We start from the raw sequence: 27,533 nt of genomic DNA on the forward strand, positions 1-27,533 counted from the left end.
CACAGCTGAGGACACCTCAGGGAAAGAGGAATAGCCAGGTCCTCTCACTCCCAGTCCACTGTACTAATGAGGAGGACTGACATAGTGTTTTCAGCTTTTAATTTTATCAAATTAAGATATTTAATCTTTTTAAAAAGCAAATTTAAAAATTTATATTATATACATTTTCAAGTATTACAAAAGTAGAGAGGATTTTACAAAGAATGATCATGTACTTATTACTGAGATTCAGTAATAGGCAAGAGTTTGCCAATTTATTTCATAGATCGCTTAAAATATTTGCTAATATATTTTAAAGCAAATCTCAACATCATCACTTTTCATTCCTACAATATTTGCAAAGTATAAAGAAAAAAAAACAGAACATCTTTTTACACATCACAATGCTATCATCACATCTAACAGAGTTTAAAATATTCTTTTTTTTTTTTTTTTTTTTGAGACAGTCTCACCCTATTGTCCAGGCTTGAGTGCAGTGGTACGGTTATAGCTCACTGCAGCCTCGAACTCCAGGACTTGAGAGATCTTTTCACTTTGGCCTCTTAAGTAGTTAGGACTACAGGTGCACACCACTATGCCCAGCTAGTTATTTTATTTTATTTTAATTGCCCAGTCTGGTCTCAAACTCCTCACCTCAAGCAATCCTCCTGCTTCAGGCTCTCACAGTGCTGGGATTACAGGCATAAGCCACAGCACCTGGCCTAAAAATAATTCTGCTTATTATCTGGCATTCAGTCTGGAATTTACTCTTTTTAAATTGTGGGCTTTTTTTCTCCTCTAATCAGATTTGAAACACGGACTATACATTACAATTGACTCTTATACCTCTTTAGGGTAGGAAGTATTTTAACAACAAAAAAGTAAGAAAAACATACTTTTAAGGAAGACAACACAGTCTATTAAATGAGGTAAGTTTAAATTGATCATTAGTTCTGAGCCTTGGTCTTATTTTTCTGTGCTGCCTCATGTCCCAGTTACTACTGGGAAATCCCTGCACTAAATTGTTCCATTGATTCAGGAGCATTAGGGTTAGGAGCTGGCTGCTGTGTCTCCTGAGTACCTCCTATCTCCCTTCAATCCTGGTAAATGCTGAGTCTGTGCTTGTTGGATACAGTCCTGGCAGTCTGATATCACCATGTGTGTACAACCTTCACCAACAGGAAACTGTATGAGCCATAGTTTCCTATGGACTTCAAATTTTAAGCCCAGAATCATGTAAATGATATTTTGAGAAGCCTTCATTTGAGGAGTATATTGGGGAAATCAAACAAGGCCTTTCCATTTTGATCATACGAAATCACCAATAGAATTCATTGTAGACATGAATCTATAGTCATACCAGAAATTGGCTGCTAAATGGTTACTTTGGGTAATCAAAGTAAACCAGTCTTAAACAGCCATGGACTCGTTTATGTCAAGAACAAAACAGGGAAAAGTAGTCACTTGTAGAAGAAAGTCTAGAATTAAAGTAGAAAAAAAAAGTAGTGAGTGAAACTAGGACTAGAAGTTTTGAATTTGAGTCCCAGCTCTGCTGTGTGGCCTTGAATAGACCAACCAGCCTCCTTGAGCCTCCATATTCCCTTAGTGTTCTTCCCATTGTGGCTCTGTGTACCTAGGAATAGTGGTGTATTAGTTTGTTTTTATGCTGCTGAAGAAGGAAGTCACAGTTTACATGTATGGTGTCAGGCAAAGAGAGAGAGCCAAGTGAAAGGGGTTTCTCCTTACAAAACCATCAGATTTTGTGAGATTTATTCCCTACCATGAGAACAGTACGGTGGAAACAGCTGCCATGATTTAATTATCTCCGCCCAGGTCCCTCCCACAACAAGAGAAATTATGGGAGATACAATTCAAGATGAGATTTGAGTGGGGACACAGCCATACTATATCAAGTGGGCTTCTGTCCCAGATAACATGTGTATGCAAGTCTAAAGATATCATAAGAGGATAAAAAGGATAAGACTACCATTGAGGCAAGATAGATATTTATATCCCTCATATAACTCATATCCAAGGGGACTGCAAACTTGCCTACCTCTCAAGCCAGAACAGCTTTTTCTCCCTTCTCTGCCCTGGTCTATAATAGACAAAAATATCACCCTTTTCATTGGGCAATATCTAACTGATTATTACTGCAGAATACAGGAAACTTAGATATTATATTAGCTTCTGGCTCTATATTTTTATACAAAAGAACAAGAGAAATTCAGTAAAGATTTAATATTTGTGTTTGCCAAGGAAAATTTTCTTATTTGGTGGATGCAGTCTTAGGTACTATGCTTTAAATTAGAAGGCACAGTTCCTTGTTCCTTCATCTGATGCACCATTAGCTACAAATCACGCCAATTAAACTGCAGCCTGTGCATCCCCACTCTGACACTTTCACCAAGCCTGCCAATAAAATCTTGAGAGAATCATCACTGGCAGCTAGGCCCTAATAATATCTGAAGTTTCCATTTTCCCCCACAGAATTTCACATTTGCTCTCATGCGTGATGCCCTATGTGGCTTTACGTTTACAGCTAAATCTGAAATCTAATTCCACATTTGAGCTAACTCTCAGACAGAGAAAGTAGTCTTGTAGGCAGGTTGGGGTGTTTTTAAAGACTTCATTGGTATGAATTACTCTTGTCACCACTTTCTTTTTATACTGTACTATTCAGTTTACCAAACATTTTTATCTGTTTCTTCATTTGATCTTCACAGCAACCTGGTAATATAAGCAGGAAATCGGTGATGCCTTCATTTTATAGGCTGGGAATGTAAAACTTTAAGAGAGCTTCATGAGTTGTTGTTGTTGTTGTTGTTCATTTATTGAGCACCTAATCTGTTCCTAACAATGAACTATGTCATTTACAACTGCTGTTGCATTTACCTTTCAAAAAATCTGATCAGGTAACTACTATTTTTCTATTGTACATATGGGAAAACTGAGTATTCTCTAAATTGAGTATCTTATGCAAAATCCACACTAAAAATCAATAATAAACTTGTGACTCAAACATGGATCAAATTTATCTCAGAGCCTTAAAAAATAATAATATATCAGTTATTCCTATCACCCAAAGAAAACAGGCTTTGCCAACTTTAGGAAGTTTCGGTGCTGACTGCATTTTGCAATAATCCTGATAATCAAAGAAAATATGCCTTTATGAACCAATAAAACAAAGCTTGCATGAAGCCAAATTGAAATTTGATGTATGTAATTTTCAGAGTTATATGCATATTATATGAAATAGCTAGTTAGGGATTCAGATTGTTATTTGCCTATAAAACTTACTTTATTTCACACATTAAAGATTTCCTGAGTGTTTGGCTGAAATATCTTTAAAGTTTCTCCATCCAAGCTGCAGAAAATTGTTCTAGTCAAAACAAATGATCCCAATTCTATCCGAAAACAGAGAAGGGGTGGGGAAGAATGGAGAGAGACATACCTTAATTCAGCATGCTATTAAAACTTATTCTGAAAGACTGATCTATTCAGTATTAGATCTGGCAAGCTAAAGGATCATTTTTGTTTATCAGAACTCTTGATATAACTCATCCAATTCAGCAAGCATTTATATTAACATTTATTAGCTGATAACTGTGTACACACTCTGTGCCAAGTGTTAGGATACAGAAAAAAACACGGTAACATCCTTGCCCTCATGGTTTCCGTAAGTGAATTTTTAATGGTCAGCACCAAAGAGGTGCAAGAGATAAGTGCCTACATCCTCTACCTTTGTGGAGTGCAGAAAAGATAGCAGACTCTTGCTATTGTCTACAATTTCTGGTTAAAGTTGGATTCTGATGAATTTATTTCATAATCTATTTGTCTCTCTCCATCTCTCTATCTTCCTCTCTGTCTCCCTCTATGTCTCTCTGTCTCCCAGTCCCTCTCTGTCTGTCTTTCTCTCTCTGTCTCTCTCTCTCTCTCTCTCTCTCTCTCTCTCTCTCTCTCTCTCACACACACACACACACACACACACACACACACATTTGGATTTGTAAGCCAAACATCTGTAAATCTTTAGCAATGGAAAATTCCATGTCACCACTTCAACACAGAGGCAGGTTGGCAACTTGAGAGATGAGCTAAGTCAGGGTTGAAGTAAAAGCTAGTCAAATCCTTAGGCAGTAGCTTGGAAAGATCCAAATCATTCCAGTGGCCAGAGCTCAGTGTTCTTGACGGAGGTGGCGTATCTGGGAGGGAAGCCAGCCTACTCAAATAGTTCCTAATGGCGCCCTCCCTGACAGGATGACTTGAAAAGCAGCCAGGGTAAGAAAAGCTATAAGAAAATTCTATAGATATGTCTAAAGTCTCCTGTAATGTCTCTGGGCCCATTCTGGGCCTATCTGGCACTGAAATCCCAGGAAAACTAGAAAAAAAGGTGATGAAATGGCAACCATCTAATATTTCCTGAGCTCCAAATAATTAAAATTATTTTTGTATCTTCATATGAAAGAATTTTGACAAAGCACTGCTTCTTGAACTTGAGGCTAATCCTCTTATGTGTCACTATTTGTTTAAGAGTCCAGTGGAGAGACAGCAGTAGTATATTTATTCTCGATTTTCTAGTTTTAAACATTCTGAATTATCATATTTCATTGATTATAAGATTCACATCTTTCCCTTTCCACAAAATACATTTCAGCTTGTGAAATCAGAAGAGTCTTGTGTGTACCCTCTCCCCAAAAAAAAAAAAAGCTATTATTCATTGATGGTGCTTTTTAAAATCAATACTGCTTAAAAGGATGAAAATAAATTATACTCTCTTAGATATACAGAACAACAATATGTGGGGGTAGGGATGATTTCTCCATTTCACAAATGAGAAAACAGAATCTCTGAGTAGTTATGATATTTTCTTAATGTCTCTCAGAGCCAGGACTCAAATCCAGAAACTCTGATTCCAAGATGCTGCTTTGAACTTCAGGTAGCTCTTCTCGCTCTGTAAGTAACCAGGGAGTTCACAAAAATTGAACCTGCCCCAATTTGTCCATTTTAACATGGAACTGACTGTATTAGTGTCTTTCCATGATAGACGGTTTATTGATATCCTGTTAGCATCTAGAAAGAACATAATACTCCTCAAATGGAGTAGATATTTAAATACCAAATTTAAATATTGTTTGTATTCACATGAAGAAACTAGAAAATTATAAGCAACTGTGCACTAGCCTGTGAGCCTCTTGAGGAAAAAATCTGTTCAGTGGATTTAATATCCTAGCAATTAGGATTGTGCCTGGCATGTAATAAACCCTGAAGAAATATTTACTGAATAAATGAAAGAAGAATGCTTCCACCAAAGAAATGGAAACATTTGTAACTGCTCACAGCTCTCATCCCTGGAGCAGTGATTAGATGCTCTGCTAAGAATAGCTGTAAACTGTTCCTGCTTCATCCTTGCCATGTACCCTTCCTGAGCCTCACTGACAATGAGGGTCACATCCAGGTAAACAATATTGTGACCCCCCCCCACCAATAGACTACACACTATTGATGTTTACCCTAGCCCTACTCAAAGTCGTGCTAAAGCTCTAATTTCCTTTTTTATAAGCCACCTAGAGCTTCTAGTTCAGATGTGTCTATTTAAAGCTTCTCGTGTGTACAGCAGGTGTTCTCTTCAAACTAATTCTCCTGTAGTGTGGAAATGGATAACTCGGCAGGGAAGCAGTCTCTGTTGCTTGGATGTGCAGAGTCCTCTTTACAGCCCAGTGATCTTACCAGTTGTTGTTAAAGCTGCACACGTTTATAATGAACAAATAGAAAGAGGGTGCCACTGCCACCATTAGTACCACTAAGAACTGCATATGTCTTTGTCCTGACAGGAGCCGCCAAAGTAATAACAGCAACACCTGTCTTATATTTTCAAAACACTTCAGTCACATCTCATTTCAAGTCTCACAACCACTTTGTGAACTTTGCAATTTGTAGATGAGCAAACTGAGGTTAGGCAACTTCCTAAGGCCCCATTAGTAATAAATGAGAAAATTAAGACAAAAAGCTGGCTTTCTAACCTAGAGTGTCTAACCCTGTTTCCTCTGTTCATGGCTTCCTCTTGTCTGGAAGTCACGAGACAGCTGGATGTGGTCGTGACTGGTGGAGAGCATGCTGCCCACCAGCTTACTAGGGAAAGGGGGAGAGCAGGCCATGGCCTCATGCTATTGCCTCTCCCACTGAGTGTGTTGTTTTCTTATCTCAGAACGAAGCTAAGTCACCTGAGTTGTGAAACATGAGCAGTTGGGCAGTTTTAACCAATGCAGATAATCCCACTGCATTTAACACCAGCCTTCTTACCGGAGGCAATGCCTCCTCTTGTGTGTGAATGGTAGATTTGCATTCTGAGTCACCTTACTCACCCTTAACAAATTGAAAACAAGTGTAAGGCAGAGTCCCCCTCACTGTGTAGTGTGTGGTGTTCACACCCATGACCTTGCTCCAACTGTCCATCAGTAGGTTAAGGCCTTGAGACAATACTGATGAATGAAGTCACTGATACTCCTGAAAACAGCAACAGCTTTGGAATTGGACATTATTCTCCTGGACTCCAAGTCACTATGAGCTGATGAGAGTACCTTGAGGGTCCATTTAGTGGTTGCCTAGCAGATGAGAAGTTCCATCCTGGTGACAAGTGTCCCAAAGTATGGCCATCTGTGGCTCATTCCTCTTCAACCTGGTAGACATCAATTCATAACAGGCAGAGGGAGGCTGTAACAGGGGGCTCTAGGAGCAGACACAGGTTTCCATTATACTTGGTACAGAAAGGGGTTATAATTCTCACAAGTGATGAACAAGAATAGGTGATGAATTACACACAGAAATAACAGGAGAAATTGACAATCATTACCAAGGACCAATCTTTTAGATCCATCAGGTCTCATAATCTTCTCAACAGATCTTGAGGTAGGTCCGATTATTATTCCCATTTTACGTGAGAAAATTAAGCACAGAAAGGTTAATAACTTTTACAGTAATGTGTAGCTATTTAGTGGCACAACCAGGATTTTGACTCCATCTACATAACCCAAATCTTGTACACTTTTTACTATTATCATCCATCTTGTCCAGGTGAAAACAAATGCCAGAACCCCCAAAATAAATGCACCTAGTCAGGAACAACTGGCTTTACATACCCAAGAATGTGGAGGAAGAAAATGGTTTGTCATACATAGAGGCAGGGAAAGAACCAGCTGGAGGTAATGTTTCATGAAGCTCCTTTAAAACATTTGCCTAGGAGTAGGAGTTTCAGTGGTTTGCTTCTTGTTACAGAAGAAAGTCCCCCCAAAACATAAAATAACTTGTAATTTTAAAAGTATTTACCAGACACCTATTTCATGCAAAACAAGACATAAGAAAGTGCTGCATTTTTAATGTTGTAATACACCTCAGCATAGTCATACTTAATTTTCCTGTCAATGTCCTATTCTGGAAGCAAATTCTTTCAGGTTCTGACTTGTTCAAAGCTGTAGAAGTCCTGTGTATATACAAGGTAGAATGATAGACCCTGAGGTTTGGGAATAGAAATGAGTGAGGCACCCTAAGTCTCCAAGTAGCTTATGGTCTGATAGAAGACCTGCATGCACCTGACTAACACAGCAGCTGAAGGGAAGAAGAGCAAGATGTCAAGAAATAAGAGTAGAGAATTGAGGAGACCTTACATTCTAAACAAACATTGTGGCGTTATAACAGGTGTCGTGATGTAATGGAAACAAAAGGGCTTCACGGAGATCCAGGGTTGAATCCTAGCTTTGTGTCCAGTGAGCTCTGTTACCTAGTAGCTCCATAACCTTGGTGAAATTAGTTCACCTCTCTGAACCTGTTTCCTCACCTGTAAAATAATATATCTACCTCAGAACTGTCTTAGGAGAAATAATATAATTTTTAAAGTATGTAGCACCAATCCTGGCTTATTGCAGTTGCTCAGAAAACATGAATTCCACTTTGAATAATATAAAGATTGAAGCATTTGAAATTTCAATCGAATGTTCTCCTGAGGCTCAGAATCAAGACCATGTTATGAATTTGACTGAAAATGTTTCAGAGGGACAGGCATAGATATGAGTAAAACATTTGAGGGAAGGAGGGAGAGGATTAATATTTGGTGGATTGGAATTTTCTGTTTTAACTTGTTGAGAAATATAATTTTGGTACTTCTATAAAACATAGAGACTTATATTTCACAATTTGCATAGCAGGTTTCCTGTTTATTTCTAGAGTATTTCTAACTATAAATTTGTTTATCTCCAAGAAGTTGGAGACGGAGCTCTTCTGCCACAGACATGCTATTTATATTTGTAAAACCAGATCTTTCTAGCTTTACTCTGATGAAATTGCTTGTAGCTATGTTTAACTTTCAAAGAAAAGTAGCGAAGAGACAGATAAGCACCTTTGACACAGGATTTAGATTAAGATGACTGTCAAAGTAGGAAAGGTGAAAACAGGGTAGATTCCCATAAAGGCAAATGCAGTGCAAATCGTTCGTATTGGGGAATTTAAACACCATAGGATGTCATGCAGGTGAAACATTTCAAAGGCATGGCAGGAAACATTTTGGGTACCTAATGAGCCACACAGTAAGGCAAATATAATTTTTTATTACAGGAAGTATCCTGTTGTCTTACTTAAAATGTGACAGCTACAAGAGCCTAACAAAGTGCTGATTGTATACAGATGAAGTGTCACAGAATTTTTACCAATGTATGACATGATTGAGATGGAAAGATTTCCTAGAGAACAATAAAAAGAACAAGAATTTGGAAATGGTAGTGATTTGACAGAAATAAAGCCTTGCAATTAGAATATTTAGTCTTGAAAAAAGTAGTACTAGGGAAATGCATGTTCATCTTTCTTACTGCAAAACATGAAAATGAAAATGGACAATTTCAGTACCTGGAGCCATTTTGCAACTGAATTCATCTAGGTATTCTACTCACTCCCTCATTTATTTTTTATTCTTTTTCTTTTTTTCTTTTTTTTTTTTTGGCTTGAGTAGATTTCGTATTTCAGTAATATGAAGATTTCCACTTAAAACTGTGACCTCGGGTTTGGTTTTGTTTCCCAGACTCCCGGATTAGTAGCCACTAAGCTACTTTAAGTTCTGGGGTACACGTGCTGATCGTGCAAGTTTGTTACATAGGTATACATGTGCCTTGGTGGTGGTTTGCTGCATCCACCGCCCCGTCATCTACATTATGTATTTCTCCTAATGCTATCCCTCCCTAATACCCCCACCCCGTGCTATTCCTCCCTAGCCCCCCACCCCCCAGGCCTCAGTGTGTGATGTTCCCCTCCCTGTGTCCCTGTGTTCTCATTGTTCAACACCCACTTATGAGTGAGAACATGTGGTGTTTGGTTTTCTGTTCCGGTGTCAGTTTGCTGAGAATGATCATTTCCAGTTTCATCCATGTCCCTGCAAAGGACATGAACTCATCCTTTTTTATGGCTGCATAGTATTCCATGGTGTATATGTGCCACATTTTCTTTATCCAGTCTATCATTGATGGATGTTTGGGTTGGTTCTAAGTCTTTGCTATTGTGAACAGTGCTGCAATAAACATACATGTGCATGTGTCTTTATAATAGAATTATTTCTAATCCTATGGGTGTATACCCAGTAATGGGATTGCTGGGTCAAATGATATTTCTATTTCTAGATCCTTGAGGAATTGCCATACTGTCCTCCACAATGATTGAATTAATTTACACTCCCACCAACAGTGTAAAAGTGTTCCTATTTTTCCACATCCTCTCCAGCATCTTTTGTCTCCTGATTTTTTAATGATCACCATTCTAACTGCTGTGAGGTGGTATCTCAATGTGGTTTTGATCTGCATTTCTCTAATGACCAGTGATGATGAGCATTTTTTCATATGTTTGCTTGCCTCATAAATGTCTTCTTTCAAAAAATGTCTGTTCATGTCTTTCATCCACTTTTGAATGGGTTTGTTTGGTTTGTTTTCTTGTAAATCTGCTTTAGTTCTTGTAGATTCTGGATATTAGCCCTTTGTTAGATGGGTAGATTGCAAAAATTTTTCCCATTCTGTTGGTTGCCGGTTCACTCTAATGATTGTTTCTTTTGTTGTGCAGAAGGTCTTAAGTTTAATTAAATCCTATTTGTCTATTTTGGTTTTTGTTGCCATTGCTTTTGGTGTGTTAGCCATGAAGTCCTTGCCCATGCTAATGTCCTATATGGTATTGGCCTAGGTTTTCTTCTAGAGTTTCTATGGTGCTAGGCCTCATGTTTAAATCTTTAATCCATATAGAGTTAATTTTTGTATAAGATGTAAGGAAGAGATCCAGTTTCAGCTTTCTGCATATGGCTAGCCAGTTTTCCCAACACCATTTATTAAATAGGGAACCCTTTCCCCATTGCTTGTTTTTGTCAGGTTTGTCAAAGATCAGATGGTTGTATTATTTTTTATTCATTTTTTTTTTAAGTTTACTGAGCATCTCAGACACTGTGTTAGGAAAAGGAAATTCCAAGAAGAATGAAAAATATTTTCTGCCCTCAGAGAGCAGTCTAATGGAGGATGAACAACTATACAAGAACTGCAAGTAGGTGTGAAGAATACAGTAAAGCAGCAAAGTGATTAAATGAGGGGATGGGACTTGCATTGGAGTTAGATGTTTAAGAAGGGACAACTGGAAGGTGAAATTTCATGATTTTATCATGGGTAGTAAAGTCATCAAAGTTATAAAGGAGAGTGTCCCATCTCTCTAGATGGGAGATTTAGTGGTACTCAGGGGTGAAATGTGGTATTTATCAAGCGACAATGTAAAGCATGGATCAAAAAAGTTAAGAGATCCTAAACTGTATTCCTGACAAGACAATTTTCTTCTCTGGAAATGCTAATGGAGGCATTTCTGGTGCTCTACTAACCTGCTGTAAACATGCACGTGAACACCAAAATCCCTGTTTATAATAGCAAAAAGCTGGACCAGCCTAAATATCTAACGATAAGGCAATTGTTAAATACAGTCTAAACTATGGAATAGATTATTAAGAGTATTAAGAAAAATGATGTTTGTATATTTGGTAGACGGCAGGAAAATATCCAAATTACACTATTAAAAATGGAGAAAAAAGTCTTAGTACAATAAATAGTTATGGTCTCATTTGTATGGGTATGTATGTATATCTACACACACACACAAACACATACAGCTACCCACAAACACACACATACATATCCAGCACACAACCAAACGTACCACTAGAGTAAGCTGTAGGGAAAGAGAGCAATGAGAGAGAAGGTAGGAAAAGCCAGAAGAGACAAGAGAGCCTTTCAATTTTTATCCTGCGTTTTTCTATATATTTCAATATTTTTCAACATCCATAGACTTTGTTTTGCAATTTAAAAAAGGAATGAGATAATAGCCATGATGCATTGAGCATATTGTCTGCCATGTGGCAAGCAATAAATGTTAATTGACTCTTCTAAGGTGGCAAGAAAGCACGACTTGCTCAAAATGATTTAAATCTCCATACAGTATCATATCTTTTTTTAATTTTATTTTAAATAAAGACAGGGTCGCTCTTTGTCACCCAAGCTGGAGTGCAGTAGTGGGATCATAACTCAACTGAAACCTTGAAATCCTGGGCTCAAGTGATTCTCCTGCCTCAGTCCCCCAAATAGCTGAGACTACATGCATGTGTCACCATGCCTTGCCTGCATACAATATCATATTGATGTTTATAAATAAATGTTTTCTCTTCTAGAAAATGAAATAAATTTTCTTAAATTATAGTCAGTAGATTTTTACCTTAACTATGTTGTTAAATATGTGTTGTGCTTATTTAATCATTTAGGACTTCGTTATTCAAAAGCTAAGCGTGAACAGGAAGCCTTCCAAATCTGGATAATACCAGACTTTGGATATGCACCAGAAATTTCCGGCCTTCTATTACAGCTTTATCTGTAGTATACTAAACTTTTAACATATTCAACATTCAGAGTTTATTTTCCTGTTATCTATTTATTGCTGAAAACTAAGGTCAAATCAAGCTCACCTTACAATAACCAATACATATTCAGTAAGTTAAAATGAAATTACATTTTATAGAACTTTTTATTATAAAGAATTTGAAACACTCTGTAAGTAGATCATCTTTTATTATATTCAATCATCCTTGTTTTATTCAAGTTGTGAATAAATTGAATTGAAAATCAAATTGTTTTCTGAAATGTGCTGATATACTCTATTAAAATCCTTCATGGTGAGTTTCTTTGTAATTAAAAGAACCATTTATAATTTTAATTAACATTTTTAAGTTTATTTGTGGGTAAGTTAAGCCTGCTGGATTTTCCTAACGCAAGACATTGTTTTGCCAAGGAAATGATAGAAGTTTCTAGGTTGTGATAAAAAATATTGAAACATCAAAAGCCGTTTCTTTTTACATGTTCATTGTGTTATTAAGTGCCTGAGAACCTGTTCTTTCTTTATTTTTATTGGATTGATGCCAAAAATACTTTTTGTGTGAAACAATAGCAATGATATAATATGTATATTTCTTTGACTTTTATTATACCCATATTTTAATGTTTGAAAATGTCTAAAATTTGGCTTGTGAGCAAAGGTATAGGACAAAATTGAGGTATGACCCCAAGTGGTCAAGCAGACTGACACCCCCTAACAAAATTTAGTTAAATTAAATAACATTTCTTACACAACTCATCACTCTTGATTCTCTGGTCTATCAGGCTGAGGGTAAATAGAGACTCTCCTCAATACCCCCATCGAGTTGGGATTCCCATGGAATATTATTTTATTTAGCTTTTTGTTTTTGAGATAATTATAAATTTACGCACAGCTATAAGAAATAATTTTACTCAGTTTCCACCAGTAGCAACATTTTGCAAAACTATTGCACATTATCACTACCAGGATATTCACATTGATGCAATTCGTCAATATTATTCAGATTTTCCCCAGTCGTGTGGGGGTGTGTGTGTGTGTGTGTGCGCGCGCGCGCCCGTGCACGCGCATTTGGTTCTGTGTAATTTTATCTTATGTGCAGTTATTCATGTCAACCACTGCAGGCAAGATAGCAAACATTTTCATCACCACAAGGATATTTTGTTGCATGTTTTCAACCACATCCCCCTCCCCATGATCCCCAATCCTCTCTCTCCCACCCTGCTTGGACTTTTTACAGGTTGAGAATTGGATGACGGTATGTTTTCTAGGTACCTTTTGGGAAGGAACTGATTTCTCACTTTCCTCTTATTAATGTCTGTGAATAAATTATAGTAAAGAAGCATAGCCTGGAGTTGTACGTGTCCCCATTGTTTGGCAAAGGACCTAACAACGTGGGTGAGGGGCTGCCTGGGCTGTGCAGCATTTCTAACTCTTGAAGGAACAAAGCCAAATTTGCTACCTTTGTTTTCATTACCAGATTACGCTCGATTTGAGGCCAAAATCCATGACCTACGAGAGCAGATGATGAACCACAGCATGAGTTCCGGGTCCGGGTCCCTGCGAACCAATCAGAAACGCTCCCTCTATGTCAGGTAGGCAATGGAGTATTTATCTGTACTTTGTGAGCATTGCAACTTGAGAAAACAAAGGCAACACCGTGAAGCAACAGAACATGTGTTCTAATTACCACCTGCTCATCAATACACTGCTGAATGACCTTATGTTTAACCATTTGGAATAAGTGTTTGAAATGTTATTAGAGTAAATTAGTTAAAGGTGCCTGCTTTTATCAAGTTATTCTTTGGCAATGTTATGATTCAGGATAAAGTGCCTAGCATAGGTTGCAATAACAATGAGAAGAAACATTTTCATTTCTAATAAATCTTAAATATGTGGGCCAAAGCCCTGGGCATTTGCTTACCATCAATGTGAAAAGAAAATATGCCTGTATCATCTCCTAACCTACCTGATATTGATTGCATTAGCTTTAGTGCATTGATTTAAAATCCGTGGTGTTCTTCTAAATAGTTATGTGCTTTTCTCTAACGAGTTTTGGCAGAAAGACTTCCTTCTGTGTCATCTCATTACCAGTTGTTCTCAGACCATAAAAGTTACTTGTTCCTTGTCTGACAAAACTCATTAATCTACCAAAAAAAGAAAAATGATTGATTGAATGTGAAATGCCTTCCAGCCTTTCATCCTAGTAGCTACCTCTTAAGTAAAATCCATCAGCACTCAACTATAACATGCTCCTCTTCCGAGAAAAGCCTCCTATATTACTTCCAAACTTCATCAGTGCTTACTGTACCTTTAAAAATAATATAAGCACTAACACACAAAAGGAAGAAAGTGATGCCTAATTAATGGTCAACATGAATCGATGTACCATATGGAGAAAACATGCCTATTCTTAATATAGCCTCCACTTCCCACTCTGGCCCAGAATCCAGTCTGACTCCAATCTGAGGTCATATCCTTCTTACCTGAAATCTTAGGCATGAGGTATGTGTTGTAGATACTAATTTACATACTTGAGTTGAACGTTTGCCATTGGTTCCACTTTGGCTGTAAAGTTAAGTTTTGTGTGTATTTAATATTCACAGCAGGGCTGAGAAGGGAGTGGGATTCTGGAAGGCACAGCTTATCATAGACCTTAATTTCCTGACTGATCTGATAAGTCTAGACTCCCTTCTTCCAGGGAAGCCCTGAGATATAGAAAACAAACCATAAAACAGGTTATTAACCCTCAAATTTGGCCAACTCCATTTCAAAAGATGATTTTGATTGCCTTAATTGTAATCTGTGACTGTTGAGAACCACCCTAGAACATGTCTTGGAGTGACAACACAAATATGATGGAAAGTTAGCAGCTCTATTTGTGGATCTTCTTCTCTCTTGTGTTGTATTGGTGGTCTGCGTGCTACAAAATATTTTTAAATCTTGAAATATTTTAGTCCTGGGTAGCAAATTGGAAAATGCTAGGTTAATAGGACAGAAATAAATCAGTCAATGCAACTGAAATGGTAATATATAATAAAACTGGAAGGGAAAATTACCAAGTTGTGGGTATCTTACTAAGAAATAGAATGCATAAATTGTTGTTAAGGTACTAGAAGAAATTTGCTGAAATATATTGCTAATAGCTATTAATTGTGGAAGATTAAGAAAATTAAATGAAGTAATATGATATTATATAAAACTAATACACTTATTTGAAAGAGTAGTAGTGAGATTCAAATCTTTATTATATAAAATGGTAAATAAAAGTATAACATACAGAAGAGGCAAAGACTTAAAGTAACAAAGTTATAGTTGGAGATTGTATTGAAGAGAGGAACCTCTTTTTTAATGAGACTCAAAAATACTTGACACTTCATAGGAAATTCCCAAATGAGATCTCTATAATATACAAATATGGCATTTGGTTTCCAAATGTTCAGTTATTAGTACTTATTTTGCACCTAGAAGGCTGACTTTAGCATCTAAACGACTCTAAGAAACTTAGACTTAGAAGAAATATGGGGCATGCATATAGTCACATTAGCAAATCAGAAAGAAAGAACTTTCGAGAGCCCCCTGGCCTTATTCTAATGAAAAATGAGAAGACAGACCGAAAAAAGAAATCAAGAAGCAAGGCCTAAGTGAAATTCTTACCAAAAGGGATTCAGCAAGTTTGTACCTTTATACTTCTTTAAAATACTAATTTTGCCTACAGGATTTTCATAAAGATGTTTGCTTTATAGCACTTCTATAGAACCATGGTCAGTTGTGTTTATTTTAGAAAGTCAACTGCTTGCTTTCTCAGAATAAATTACTAGCAAGGTTTACCTGATTATATAAATATAAGAGGATGAGCATGTCTCAAATCTGAGAATAACATACTGAAAATGGTATTATTCTCCTCATTTTGCTTAGCTTTATGTAATTCTAGTGCTAGAAGGCACCTTAGCTATCGCTGGGCACACTGCTTCATTTATAGCAGAGGAAACTGAGGCCCCAGGAGAACAGAGACAGAGACTTGCCTGGGAGCCCACAGTTATTTGTGGCAGAGTCAGCTCTCCTCCCCACCCTCCCACCACTTCTCCCCACATCACTATGCCTCCCTGAGGGCTTAGTTTATGTGGTGTCAGCTGTTGAATACACTTTAGCTGTGATTCTCAATCTGCTTCTGTCAGCACAGTGCTGGACTCTTTGATTGAGGAATAAAGAGAGGAGAAATTCAAACACAAATGTCTTTGGGGTTTTTGCACAGGATAAACTGTGCTGTAGGAATATGGGATTTCTTTGGTATTATTTATATTTTTCTACGAAGCCAAAACCTAAATCAGAAAGCAAGCAGCTTCTTTGTCCTGTGAGAAACAATTTAGCTGACTTAGTAAAATATTTGCTTGCACCAAAAAATCATTCTTCTCCTTGGATTTACCTCACATGCCCTACACACACACACACACACACACGTGCGCACATGCGTGCACTGACACGCATGTGCTCAATTCTACCCCTGGTCCTGGTGGTGTCAGAGAGAATGTACCTTCCTGGGGTCTTCAGAAGCTGCCTTCATTTTCCCACTAGAAATGATCTTCCCAGGTGGAAGCAATTTGTTTACCTGAAATTTTAAAGGGAGTGGTAACCAGCGCTATCTGAACCAGGCAGTATTTTAAACATGAGCCAACCCTCTCTATCTTCCAATCCAATTATAATGTTTTCTTTCTTTTAATCTTTTGTGCGAAGTGCTTGAAGTACTCTGGTGGTGCTTTGCAAATGGAATTGATTGTTGCTGATGTTAACCGTTCATGTCCTATGGGAATGATCTGGATATGTTTAATATGCTACTTGTATTGTGTATTTCCCACATTGTGAAACATAGAGTGGTAAAACATTGTAAAACATGTAGTTCATTTAAAAGTAAATAAAGTTACAAATATGGCTAAAATGTTTTTCAAAATGCTGCACAAGTATATTACCAATTCTTCAAACACAGATGTACTTAGGCTCCAGAGCTACTGGAATATGAATTTTGTGGCATGTATTTTGAGGCTCTTGTTGTGTGCAGAGATAGTAGGCAAGTGCCTTGGAAGAGTAAGTTTATGAAAGCTCATGAAGATCTCCCTACCTCTAAAATATTCCTTTCCCTTCTTACCTACCAGCTGATAAAAACCTGGCATAATAAAGAAAGAACAAGGCTTTTCCAGCTACTAACAGGGATGCACCTTTATGTATAAATACTGCTAGGAAAAGTCAAAGGTATCAGGGATTAAATTTATACAAAAGTGCAAATTTCTTTTTTTTTTTTTGAGACAGAGTTTCGCTCTTGTTACCCAGGCTGGAGTTCAGTGGTGCAACCTCGGCTCACTGCAACTGTCGCCTCCTAGATTCAAGTAATTCTGCTGCCTCAGCCTCCCAAGTAGCTGGGACTACAGGTGCACGCCACCATGCCCAGCTAATTTTTGTATTTTCAGTAGAGATGAGGTTTCACCATGTTGACCAGGATAGTCTCAATCTCTTGACCTCATGCAAAAGTGCAAATTTCTAAAGAACAATCCTTTGTTTTGATAAAAGGAAAGTTAGAGGAGTACCCAGGATGCTGGGAGAATGGGGAGGGGAAGAAATAAAGCTAATCAGTCCACCATTAACTTGGAGAAGTTAAATGATTTCCCTAAGATCACACAGCTAGGCAACATGAGCATAGACTTTCAGATCTATTTGTGAGGCATCGTAGAGCAGCATTTAAGCACACAGTTGCTAGATTCTGCCAGATAGAAAAACACATGAATCATGGTTCTGCCACTTCCTAGCTTTGTGACCATGGACAGATCAGTCTCTCTGGACTTATTTTAACTGTGAAGATGAGTGTAGTAATAGGATACCATAAATTGGTTATGAGGATTAAATAAAATAGCGAATTTAGAGGCTGGGCACAGTGGCTCACACCTGTAATCCCAGCACTCTGGGAGGCCGAGGTGGGCGGATCACCTGAGGTCAGATTAAGACCATCCTAGCCAACATAGTGAAACCCATCTCTACCAAAAATACAAAAATTAGCCAGGCACGGTGGCACATGTCTGTATTCTCAGCTACTTGGGAGGCTGAGGCAGGAGAATCACTTGAACCCGAAGGCGGAGGTTGCAGTGAGCCGAGATCACACCACTGCTCTCCAGCCTGACAACAGAGCAAGACTCTGTCTCAAAAAAAAAAATGAATTTAGGTATCTGGCACCTGGAAAGTAGTTGATAAATGTCGGCAATATTCATCATTTATTATAAAGCCACCTTTTCCTTGTCGAAGACCACAGAATAGGCAGTGACTAAGACACTATTTTCTTAGCAGTGAGATAAGCCTCTCTCATCCCCTTGCATGCGTTCAGCTAAGGGAGAAGGACAGACTTCCTGATGACTTTTAGATTTGTGCTCCTCTAGACCGCATGAAGCCTGAAGGGGATGGCCAGCATTCCATGGCTCCAGAATACTCAGCTCTGTCAACTCATCAGCGTTTCTCATCCAAACAAGGCTCTACTCAGAGGCAGAACCTAAAAAGAAATCAGTAGAAGCCACATGATAGAAAGACTCACTGCATATACAGTAGGCCATTCCAAGTCTTCATGTATGTTATTAGTTTTTCTAACCACATGATTTCTTCTATTTCCCCTAGGCATTCTTCACCCCTTGCCAGCCCTCTGCTCATAGTTTTGTTCTGAATTTCAAAGTCTTATTTATTTTTCAGTGGATCTTAGTCTATATTTTACTCAAAGTTGCTACTACCTAAGACCGTTTTTGCCTCAAAGTCTGTGTAATATGACAGAGACACTCAAGTCAGCCTCTTGCTCCTTGTTTGACTTAAGGCTTTCATACATTGATTCCTTCGTGCCTTCTTTCATTCAACAAATACAGTATTTGAACTTACTTGCAATGTACCAGTCTGTAGTAGATGTTAAGGACACAATGATGAATAAGAACACAGATCCCCTTTCCTCAAGTTTCTCACAGCCTAGATCTATAGGCAGTCCAAATAGTTGCAGACCATTATGGTAACTATCATTTCCTGATACCTCATGTGTTAGTGATGTGCCTTGCAATTATTATCCTATTTTGATTTTTACAACATGCCTATGAGACTTCCTACAGTGAAATTTGCCCAGAAGACCACTAGTATTTGAAACTCACCTCTTAAAATAGTGACTGCTCTGGTCCTTGTTAATCTTTTATGATAAAGTGTTTTGAAATGAATCAGTATTATTCGATTCTTCTCTCCAGTAGTGCTAACTGCTTCCAGCTTCACTTGGCTATGGATTTCTTGAGAACATTTAAGGCAAAGCCATGAAATCTGTGGACTCTGTTATGGGTCACAGTTTTGTCTTCTTCCCCTCCAATCTTGGACCCAACATGTTAGCTGTTTCCCAGAGAACACACCACAGCCAGCTGTGTGCACCCCCCATCCAGTACTTGGCACAGGGCTAGCTGACAGTGGTATTTTTATTGTACACATTCATAATTCTTATTTAGCATATCAAGAATTATGAATTTAGCATATCAATTCTTATTTAGCGTATCAAGAATTCCTCATAATTCTTATTTAGCAACATCATTATTCACTTAGAAACATATTGAATGTGATATATTGCAGCAGAATAGGCAATAGAAATTTCTTGAATTCAGAATTACTTTTCCCTCTTAAAATCTCGGTGGGGGCAAAGGTAACTGAGAGGGGAATATAATCAGGTACCTGAAACAGTTTAATAGGATAAAGCAGAAAGTCTGGACAGAGACTTATGAGGACACTGGTTAAATTTGTATTGATGATACAACTTCTATTTTATACTCTGTACTAATTTCCTCCAAATAGACCTGGCTTCACATCCAGAATTCATAACTTATCATTATGAATAACGAGAGTTGTGTATAGCTTATTGTTTGCTAAAACTTGAGTGTCACATTTACAAAATGGACACAGTACCTAGTTCATAGGCTTGTTGTTAGGATGAAGTTAAACTGAATGTATGAAGAAGGTTCCTACATTGGACTTGTTAAGCAAGAGGGAATTCCTTTTATTGCTTCAAGGGCTTAGAAGCCTGCCTCCTAAACTGGTGCCTCCTTTAAAGCAGAATAGATTTTGATTCTTCATTTATATTTTGAGACCCATTAGCATAATGCTTACTCTTTCAGGCATTTGCATTTTTAATTGTATCTTTAATTGTGGAATAAAAGGCTTTGTCTTTAGACAGCTAATTTTATGCCAGAAATAGAAGGAGTCATTGTAGATCTGGGAGTTTTCTCCTTCCCCTGCAATCATAGGCTACACTGATTTGAAAAGGTTTTTAATTTTTGTATTTCTGTAGGAAGATGGACAAAAGTATCATGGGTGACTCTTCCATTGACCATCATGTTTTCCTCCATTCTTCTATTTCACAGTCTAGAATCCAGATCTCGTTGCTGTTAATGGTTGGCCTATCATTAATTAATTAATTCAGAAAACCTCTCTGAGCCAGCACTATCTACCTCATACTCTGCTAGACTCTGGAAATAAAAAGATTAATAAAACTTCTTTTCTGCCTTAAGGAGCTTTAAGGTCATTCCTACAAACTAGATTCTGCTTACCTCTCCACTAATCCCATGATAATCATATTTCCAGAAATCTCTCATCTCCACAGGAGAGACTTTGCCTCATAACCCAAAATGATTACTTTCTAGAACAAATCGGACAGGTCTAGCTAAAAAGGAAAACAGAACAGTAAAGGATGGGACACAGAATGCTCACAGGAGGATAAGTGAGAGGGAAAGGCATAAAAAAATTGAGGGAACCTCCCTCTGCCCCTCACAACTGCGAATCATGAAGGTTAGATTCATAGCAAGGGAACAAGGGAATAGACGTAAAACACTAGTCCTTTAGTCTCAGTGTTTGAACAGTGTCTGACACTTCTTTAAATTAACTTTAAATACTTGTGGAATGAACTTTTTAATTAGCAGTTAAAGATGATGATTAAATGGAAGACAGTATTAAGAGAGGTACCAATGACTGGTGGAGTTAAGCACATACTCTTCTGTGTTCCTGTGTGCCACACAAACTGCTCTCCTTCAGTCTTCATGTGCTCTTTCCTGTCTGTTGACTCACCTTTCCCCTCCACTGGGCTGTGTGCATCTCGAAGATGGAGATTTCATCTGTTTAAAGTCTGCATCTGTACGGTCTGGCATATAGTAACTGCGGAATCAATTAAATTAATGGATTACAGATGTCACTAAATTGGAGAGAGTTTATGTAAAATTTTACCTAATTACATCATGGCTTGCAAATGGTTTACTGACTAGGTTCCTTGTGCCCTGTTAATCAAATGAATATGCCATCCTGTTTGGTAATTGTCTCAGATTAAATTTTCAAAAATTATTTAATCAGAGTCACTATTCTTAAATAGTATTTAAACCAACAACAGTTTGTTTAAAAAAAAAAAAAGGATAAAGAAGAATATTACACAATGATAAAGGGTTCAATTCAACAAGAAAACTTAACTGTCCTAAATATATACACACCCAACATTGGAGCACCCAGGCTTATAAAACCTTCCAGACTTATGAAAAGACTTAGTCACCCAATAATAGTTGAAGCCTTCACCACCCCATTGACAACAACAGAGCAAAGATCCAGAAAAACTAACAAAGAATTTCTGGACTTAAATTTGACTTAAATTTAATTCTAGACTTCAATTCAACTGGACCAACTGGATATCTACAGAATACTCCACCCATCAAACACAGGATATACATTCTTCTGATATGCATATGGAACCTATTATAAGATTAACCACAAGCTCAGCTATAAAGTGATTCTCAATAAATTCAAAAAAATCAAGATCATACCAACCATACTTTCAGACCACAATGGAATAAAAATAGTAATCAGTGCCAGGAAGATCTCTCAAAACTACATGATTACATAGAAATTAAACAGCTTACTCCTGAATGACTTTTGGATAAACAGTAAAATTAAGGCAGAAATAAAAGAATTCTTTGAAATAAATGAAAATAGAAATATAATATACCAAAGTCTCTGGGACTCAACAAAAGCAATGTTAAGAGGAAAGTTTATAGCAGTAAAGGTCTACATCAAAAATTTAGAAAGATCTCAAATTAATGATCTAACACACCTAGAGGAACTAGAAAAACAAGAATAAACCCCAAAGCTAGTAGAACAAAAACAATAACTAAAATCAGAGAAGAACTGAACAAAACTGAGACTCCAGAACCTATATAAGGAATCAACAAACTAAAAGTTGTTTCTCTGAATGGATAAACAAGATCAGCAGACCAACAGCTAGTTAACAAGAAAAAAAAAGGGATGACTCAAATAAGCATAATCAGAAGTGACATAGGCAACAGTACAACTGATCCCACAGACATACAAAAGATCTTTAGAGACTTTTATGAACGCTTCTATGCACACAAACTAGAAAATTCGAGGAAATTGATAAAATCCTTGAAATACAATCTCCTAAGATTCAATCAGAAAGAAGTTGAAACCTTTAGCAGAACAATATTGAGTTCTGAAATTAAATCAGTAATTTAAAACCTAGCGACCAAAAAAAGCCCTGGACCAGATGAATTCACAGCCAAATTCTATCAGATGTGCAAAGAACATCTGATACCAATTCTACTGAAACTATTCCAAAAAATTGAGGAGGGACTCCTCCCTATGTCATTCAACAATGCCAGTATCACCCTGATACCAAAACCTGGCAAAGAAACAGCAAAAAAAAAAAAGAAAATTACAGGACTATATCCCTAATGATCATAGACCCAAAGTCCTCAACAAAATCCTAGCAAATCAAATCCAGCAGCACATCAAAAACTTAATTCACCACCATCAAGTAGTCTTGAGTCCTGAGATGCAAGGTTGTTCAATATATGCAAATCAATAAATGTGATTCACCACATACACAGAATTAAAAACAAAAACCAAATGATAGTCTCAATAGACATGGAAAAACTTTTAAGTCTAACATTTCTTTATGATAAAAACCCTCAACAAACTAGACATGGAAGAAATATACATCAAAATAGTAAGTGCCGTCTATGACAAACCACAGCCGACATCATACTGAACAGACAAAAGTTGGAAGCATTCCTCTTAAGGACAGGAAAAAGACAGGGAAGCCCATTCTTACCACTCCTTTTCAACACAGTACTGGAAGGCCTAGCCAGGGTAATCAGGCACAATAAAGAAATAAAAGGCATCCAACTAGGAAAAGAAGAAGTCAAATTATCTCTTCACTGAAAATGATTCTATACCTTGAAAAACCTAAAGACTCCACCAAAAGGATCTTGAAACTGATAAACAGCTTCAGTAAAGTTTAGAATACAAAATCAGTACACAAAAATTAGTAGCATTTCTGTAGTAGCACCAATAACGTTCAAGCTGAGAGCCAGATCAAGAATGCAATTCCATTTACAATAGCCACACAAAGAGTAAAAAACCTAGAAATACATCTAACCAAGGAGGTAAAAGATTTCTACAAGGAGAACTACAAAACACTGTTGAAAAAAGTTATAGATGACACAAATTTAAAAACACTCCATTCTCATGAATTGGAAGAATCAACATTGTTAAAATGGCCATACTGCCCAAAGCAACCTACAGATTCAACACTATTACCATCAAACTACCAATGTCATTTTTCGCAGAATTAGAAAAAGCATTCTAAAATTTATATGGTACCAAAAAAGCCCAAATAGCCAAACCAATTCTAACCAAAAAGAAAGCTGGAGGCATCACATTACCCAACTTTATACTATAAAGCTACGGTAACTAAAACAGCCTGATACTGGTACAAAAACAGATGCATAGAACAATGGAACAGCAAAGGTAACCCAAATAAAGCCACACAGCTACAGCCATCTGATCTTCAACAAAGTTAACAAAAATAAGCAATGGGAAAAAGCCTGTCTATTCAATAAATTGCACTATATAGTGGTAGCCATATACAGGACAAAACTGGACCCTTATCTCTTGCCAGATACAAAAATTAACTCAAGATGTAAACATTTATTTATTTTTGAGAGAGGACCTCACTTTGTCACCCAGACTGGCGTGCAGTGGTGTGATCTCAGCTCACTACAACCTCCTGGTTTCAAGCAATTCTCTCACCTCATCCTCCTGAGTAGCTAGCTGGGACTGCAATGCAGATCACCACCCCTGACTAATTTTTGTATTTTTTTGGTAGAGACAGGGTTTTACCATGTTGGACAGGCTGGTCATGAACTCTGACCTCTACTGATTCACCCACCTCAGCCTCCCAAAGTGCTAGGATTACAGCCATGAGCCACTGCACCCAGCTGGATTAGAGATTTAAATGAAAGACATCAAATTATGAGAATCCTAGAAGAAAACCTAGGGAATGCCATTCTGGACATTGGTCTTTGAAAAGGATTTGGGACTAACTTCTCACAAGCAATTGTAAAAAAAAAAAAAAAAAATGACAAGTGGCACCTAATTAAACTAAAGAGCTTCTGCACAGCAAAAGAAACTATCAACAGAGTAGACAGACCACTTACTAAATGGGAGAAAATATTTGCAAACTATGTGTCTGACAGAGGTCTAATGTCCAGAATCTATGAGGAATTTAAGTAATTCAACAAGCAAAAAGTGGGCAAAAAACATGAACAGACACTTCTCAAAAGAAAACATACAGCTGGCTAACAAATATATGAAAAATGCTCTTCATCACAAATCCTCAAAAAAAGGTAAATCAAAACTACAATGATATACCATCTCACACGAGTCAGAATGGTTATTATTTAAAAAAAAAAAACTGTGCTGGCAAGGCTGTGGAGAGGCAGACTTATTTTTTGCCAGGCAGTTTGCTAAGCATCTTATGTAAATTATTTTAATTCTCACAAAACTCTGTATGGTAGGTTTTGTTATCCCCATTACTGAGAAGAAAAAATTGAAAACAGGTTTCAGTTTTCTCATAAGAGACTAAACTAGGACTAGAACCTAGGCATGCTATTCTATTTCCCCTACCTATTGTTTCATATGGCTTTATTAAACAGCTTTCTCATATTTTATTTGATATAATATGTCTCTACATGGATTTGATTGATTGATTGATTGATTGATTGATTGTTGAGACAGGGCCTTGCTCTGTCACCCAGGCTAGAGTGAGTGGCACAATCATGGCTCAGTGCAGCCTCAACCTCCTGGGTTCAAGTGATCCTCCTACCTCACTCTCCCAAGTAGCTGGGACTACAGGTATGTCACCCTGCCTGCTAATGTTTATTTTTTGTAGAGACAGAGTTTCACTATTTTGCCCTGGCTGGTCTCAAACTCCTGGGCTGAAATGATCCTCTCACTTTGGCCTCCCAAATTGCTGGGATTATAAGTGTGAGCCACTGTCCCTAGCCTGTAAGTAGATATTATTTTTCCTACAGTATTCAGATAAAGAATCTGAGATTCTGAATATTAAGCTATATACTCTTTTCTCTAAGTATAAAATAGCAACAAGTCCTTGACTCAATCTTATCTTCTCTTTAAAGATGTGTAAATGCAACTCACATATATGTATTTCTAGTGTTTGCCCTGTGTTTTATCTACTGTCAAGTTGCATAGGACATGAGTTTTAACAGAGCTACTTATACATTTTAGTAAATGTTGAATGGATAGTTGAGTATTATATGGTTATCTTAGATCCTGCACTCTAGTTTGAAGATGCCCAGAGCATATGGATTTGTGATTAAATTGATAGAGTCCCTGATGAGTTATGATCATTACAGTTGTATGAGTCAGGTCCCTGCCTCTCTTCTTCGAGGATAGATTCTACAGCCAACATAGCTCTATGCCTATAAATCCCCACCATTAAAGAGCGCAGTTGAAGTGCCTGTCACACGACGCCTCTCCCAGGACCTGCTACATAACTTGCAGGGGCCAGGTGCAAAATGAAACTGCTCAATTCTTGTTCACTATTTAATATCAAAGTCGGGAATGGTGACTCACACCTATAATCCCAGCACTTTGTTAGGCCAAGACAAGCAGATAGCTTGAGGTCAAGAATTGAAGACCAGCCTGGGCAATTCCATCTCTACCAAAAACAAAGCAACACAAAAATTAGCTGGCATAGTGGCAGGTGCCTGCGATCCCAGCTACTCAGGAAGCTAAGGCAGGAGAATCGCTTGAGCCATGGAGATGGACCTTGCAGTGAGTTGAGATCACGCCACTACACTCCAGCCTGGGTGGATAGAGCAAGACTGTCTAGATAGATAGATAGATAGATAGATAGATAGATAGATAGATAGATAGATAGATAGGATAGATGACAGACGGACAGATGGATGGATGGATGGATGGATGGATGGATGGATGGATGGATGGATAGATAGATAGATGGATAGATAGATTATAGCAAGACAATGAGAGCAGAGCATAATGCCAGTTGTGGGACTCTGTGGAACACAGGTCTCATACCCATGAAGCTATTTCCATTGACCCCTGACTTAGGACATTCCCCTCAAAACTGAAAGCATGATTATTTTCCTTAATATGTAGTGTAGTAGAGGTAAGAAACACAAAATTAGGACTGGGAACATTTCCAAGTATCCAGGTCTTATCCTTTGTCTAAAAGAGTATTTTATACAAATTAAGCATATGACTGCTTTTATGATATGTGGAAACATTTTCTTCCAGCCCTCTTCCTGCTTGAGAAACTTTACATTCCCACTTGCCCTGAACTGTCAACAGTCCACTTTGAGTCATCTGTCTTCACCAAAGCAAAGCTTTCAAAAGCTAAGTGGCATCATTTCACGTTTATTTAGCACCTGCAAGACACTTTAGTCTTCTTGTTCTGCAAAAGTTTCTGCCTCTTAGTCCTTCTCTTCAGGCTTAAATTTTAAAGAAAATGCACAAAAGTACCTTGGAGGACCTTGAAAAACAGTGGGACCCATTGGATGCTTGTGTCCTTCCCATATGTCATTGCCAAAATTCAGAGGCTACAAGATTGTAAATTCCCCTGACTGGTAACATTACAAAAAAAAAAAAAAAAAAAAAAAAAAAAAAAAAAAAAAAAAAAAAAAAAAAAAAAAAAAAAAAAAAAAAAAAAAAAAAAAAAAAAACATAGAGTTGATATGAAATTAGGCAACTAAATTACACCAAGTAAGAATCCTAAAAATAATAAACAAGCAATTTATAATATATATTTGAATTGGCTGCTTTTTAATTTTGCCATCATTTTCTAGAAGAAAAGGCATTTTAATGCCAAAAGAAACATAAGAACATAATCTGAGCATCAGAAAAAGTCCTCCAGATATTATGAATTTGTACTTTTTAAACCTCACTAGATAGATCTCCATATTTTCTCTGTCGATATAATCTTACCTTATAGCTAAAAAAATTAAAGCAAGCATCATGATGACTAAGTTGTTCAATTCTTAATCTTGAATATTTTAGATCTAAATAATTCTAAAGTCCTTAGGAATGCATTTTTTAACCTTTATCCTTTTCTTGACAAAGAAAAACATCTTTTAGATTTTTCTTTTATTTGTGTACATATGCTTTCTTCACTTTTATGCCATTTTCTCAATCAGTAAGAAGCCCAGACCCATCTTTGGTGATAAGCTCATCCTTTTCAGTGATGTTTATTAAAAGGTAAAAAGGAA

The 27,533-nt window shown here is 37.3% G+C and overlaps 1 protein-coding gene across 33 annotated transcripts in view; it reads left to right on the forward strand.

Annotated features, from left to right (window-relative positions):
* The window catches only part of DLG2 (discs large MAGUK scaffold protein 2), a 1,831,252-nt gene that overhangs the window by 1,654,033 nt on the left and 149,686 nt on the right, over nt 1–27,533 (forward strand). For all 33 annotated transcript variants that reach the window (XM_037744434.1, XM_037744428.1, XM_017544957.2 and 30 more), the window contains one exon: nt 13,382–13,496. In XM_037744434.1, the coding sequence (XP_037600362.1) occupies nt 13,382–13,496 (115 nt within the window). The remainder of the gene's footprint in view (nt 1–13,381; nt 13,497–27,533) is intronic.

The sequence above is a fragment of the Cebus imitator genome, unplaced genomic scaffold, assembly GCF_001604975.1.
Source record: "Cebus imitator isolate Cc_AM_T3 unplaced genomic scaffold, Cebus_imitator-1.0 Scaffold174, whole genome shotgun sequence".
Taxonomy (NCBI): domain Eukaryota; kingdom Metazoa; phylum Chordata; class Mammalia; order Primates; family Cebidae; genus Cebus; species Cebus imitator.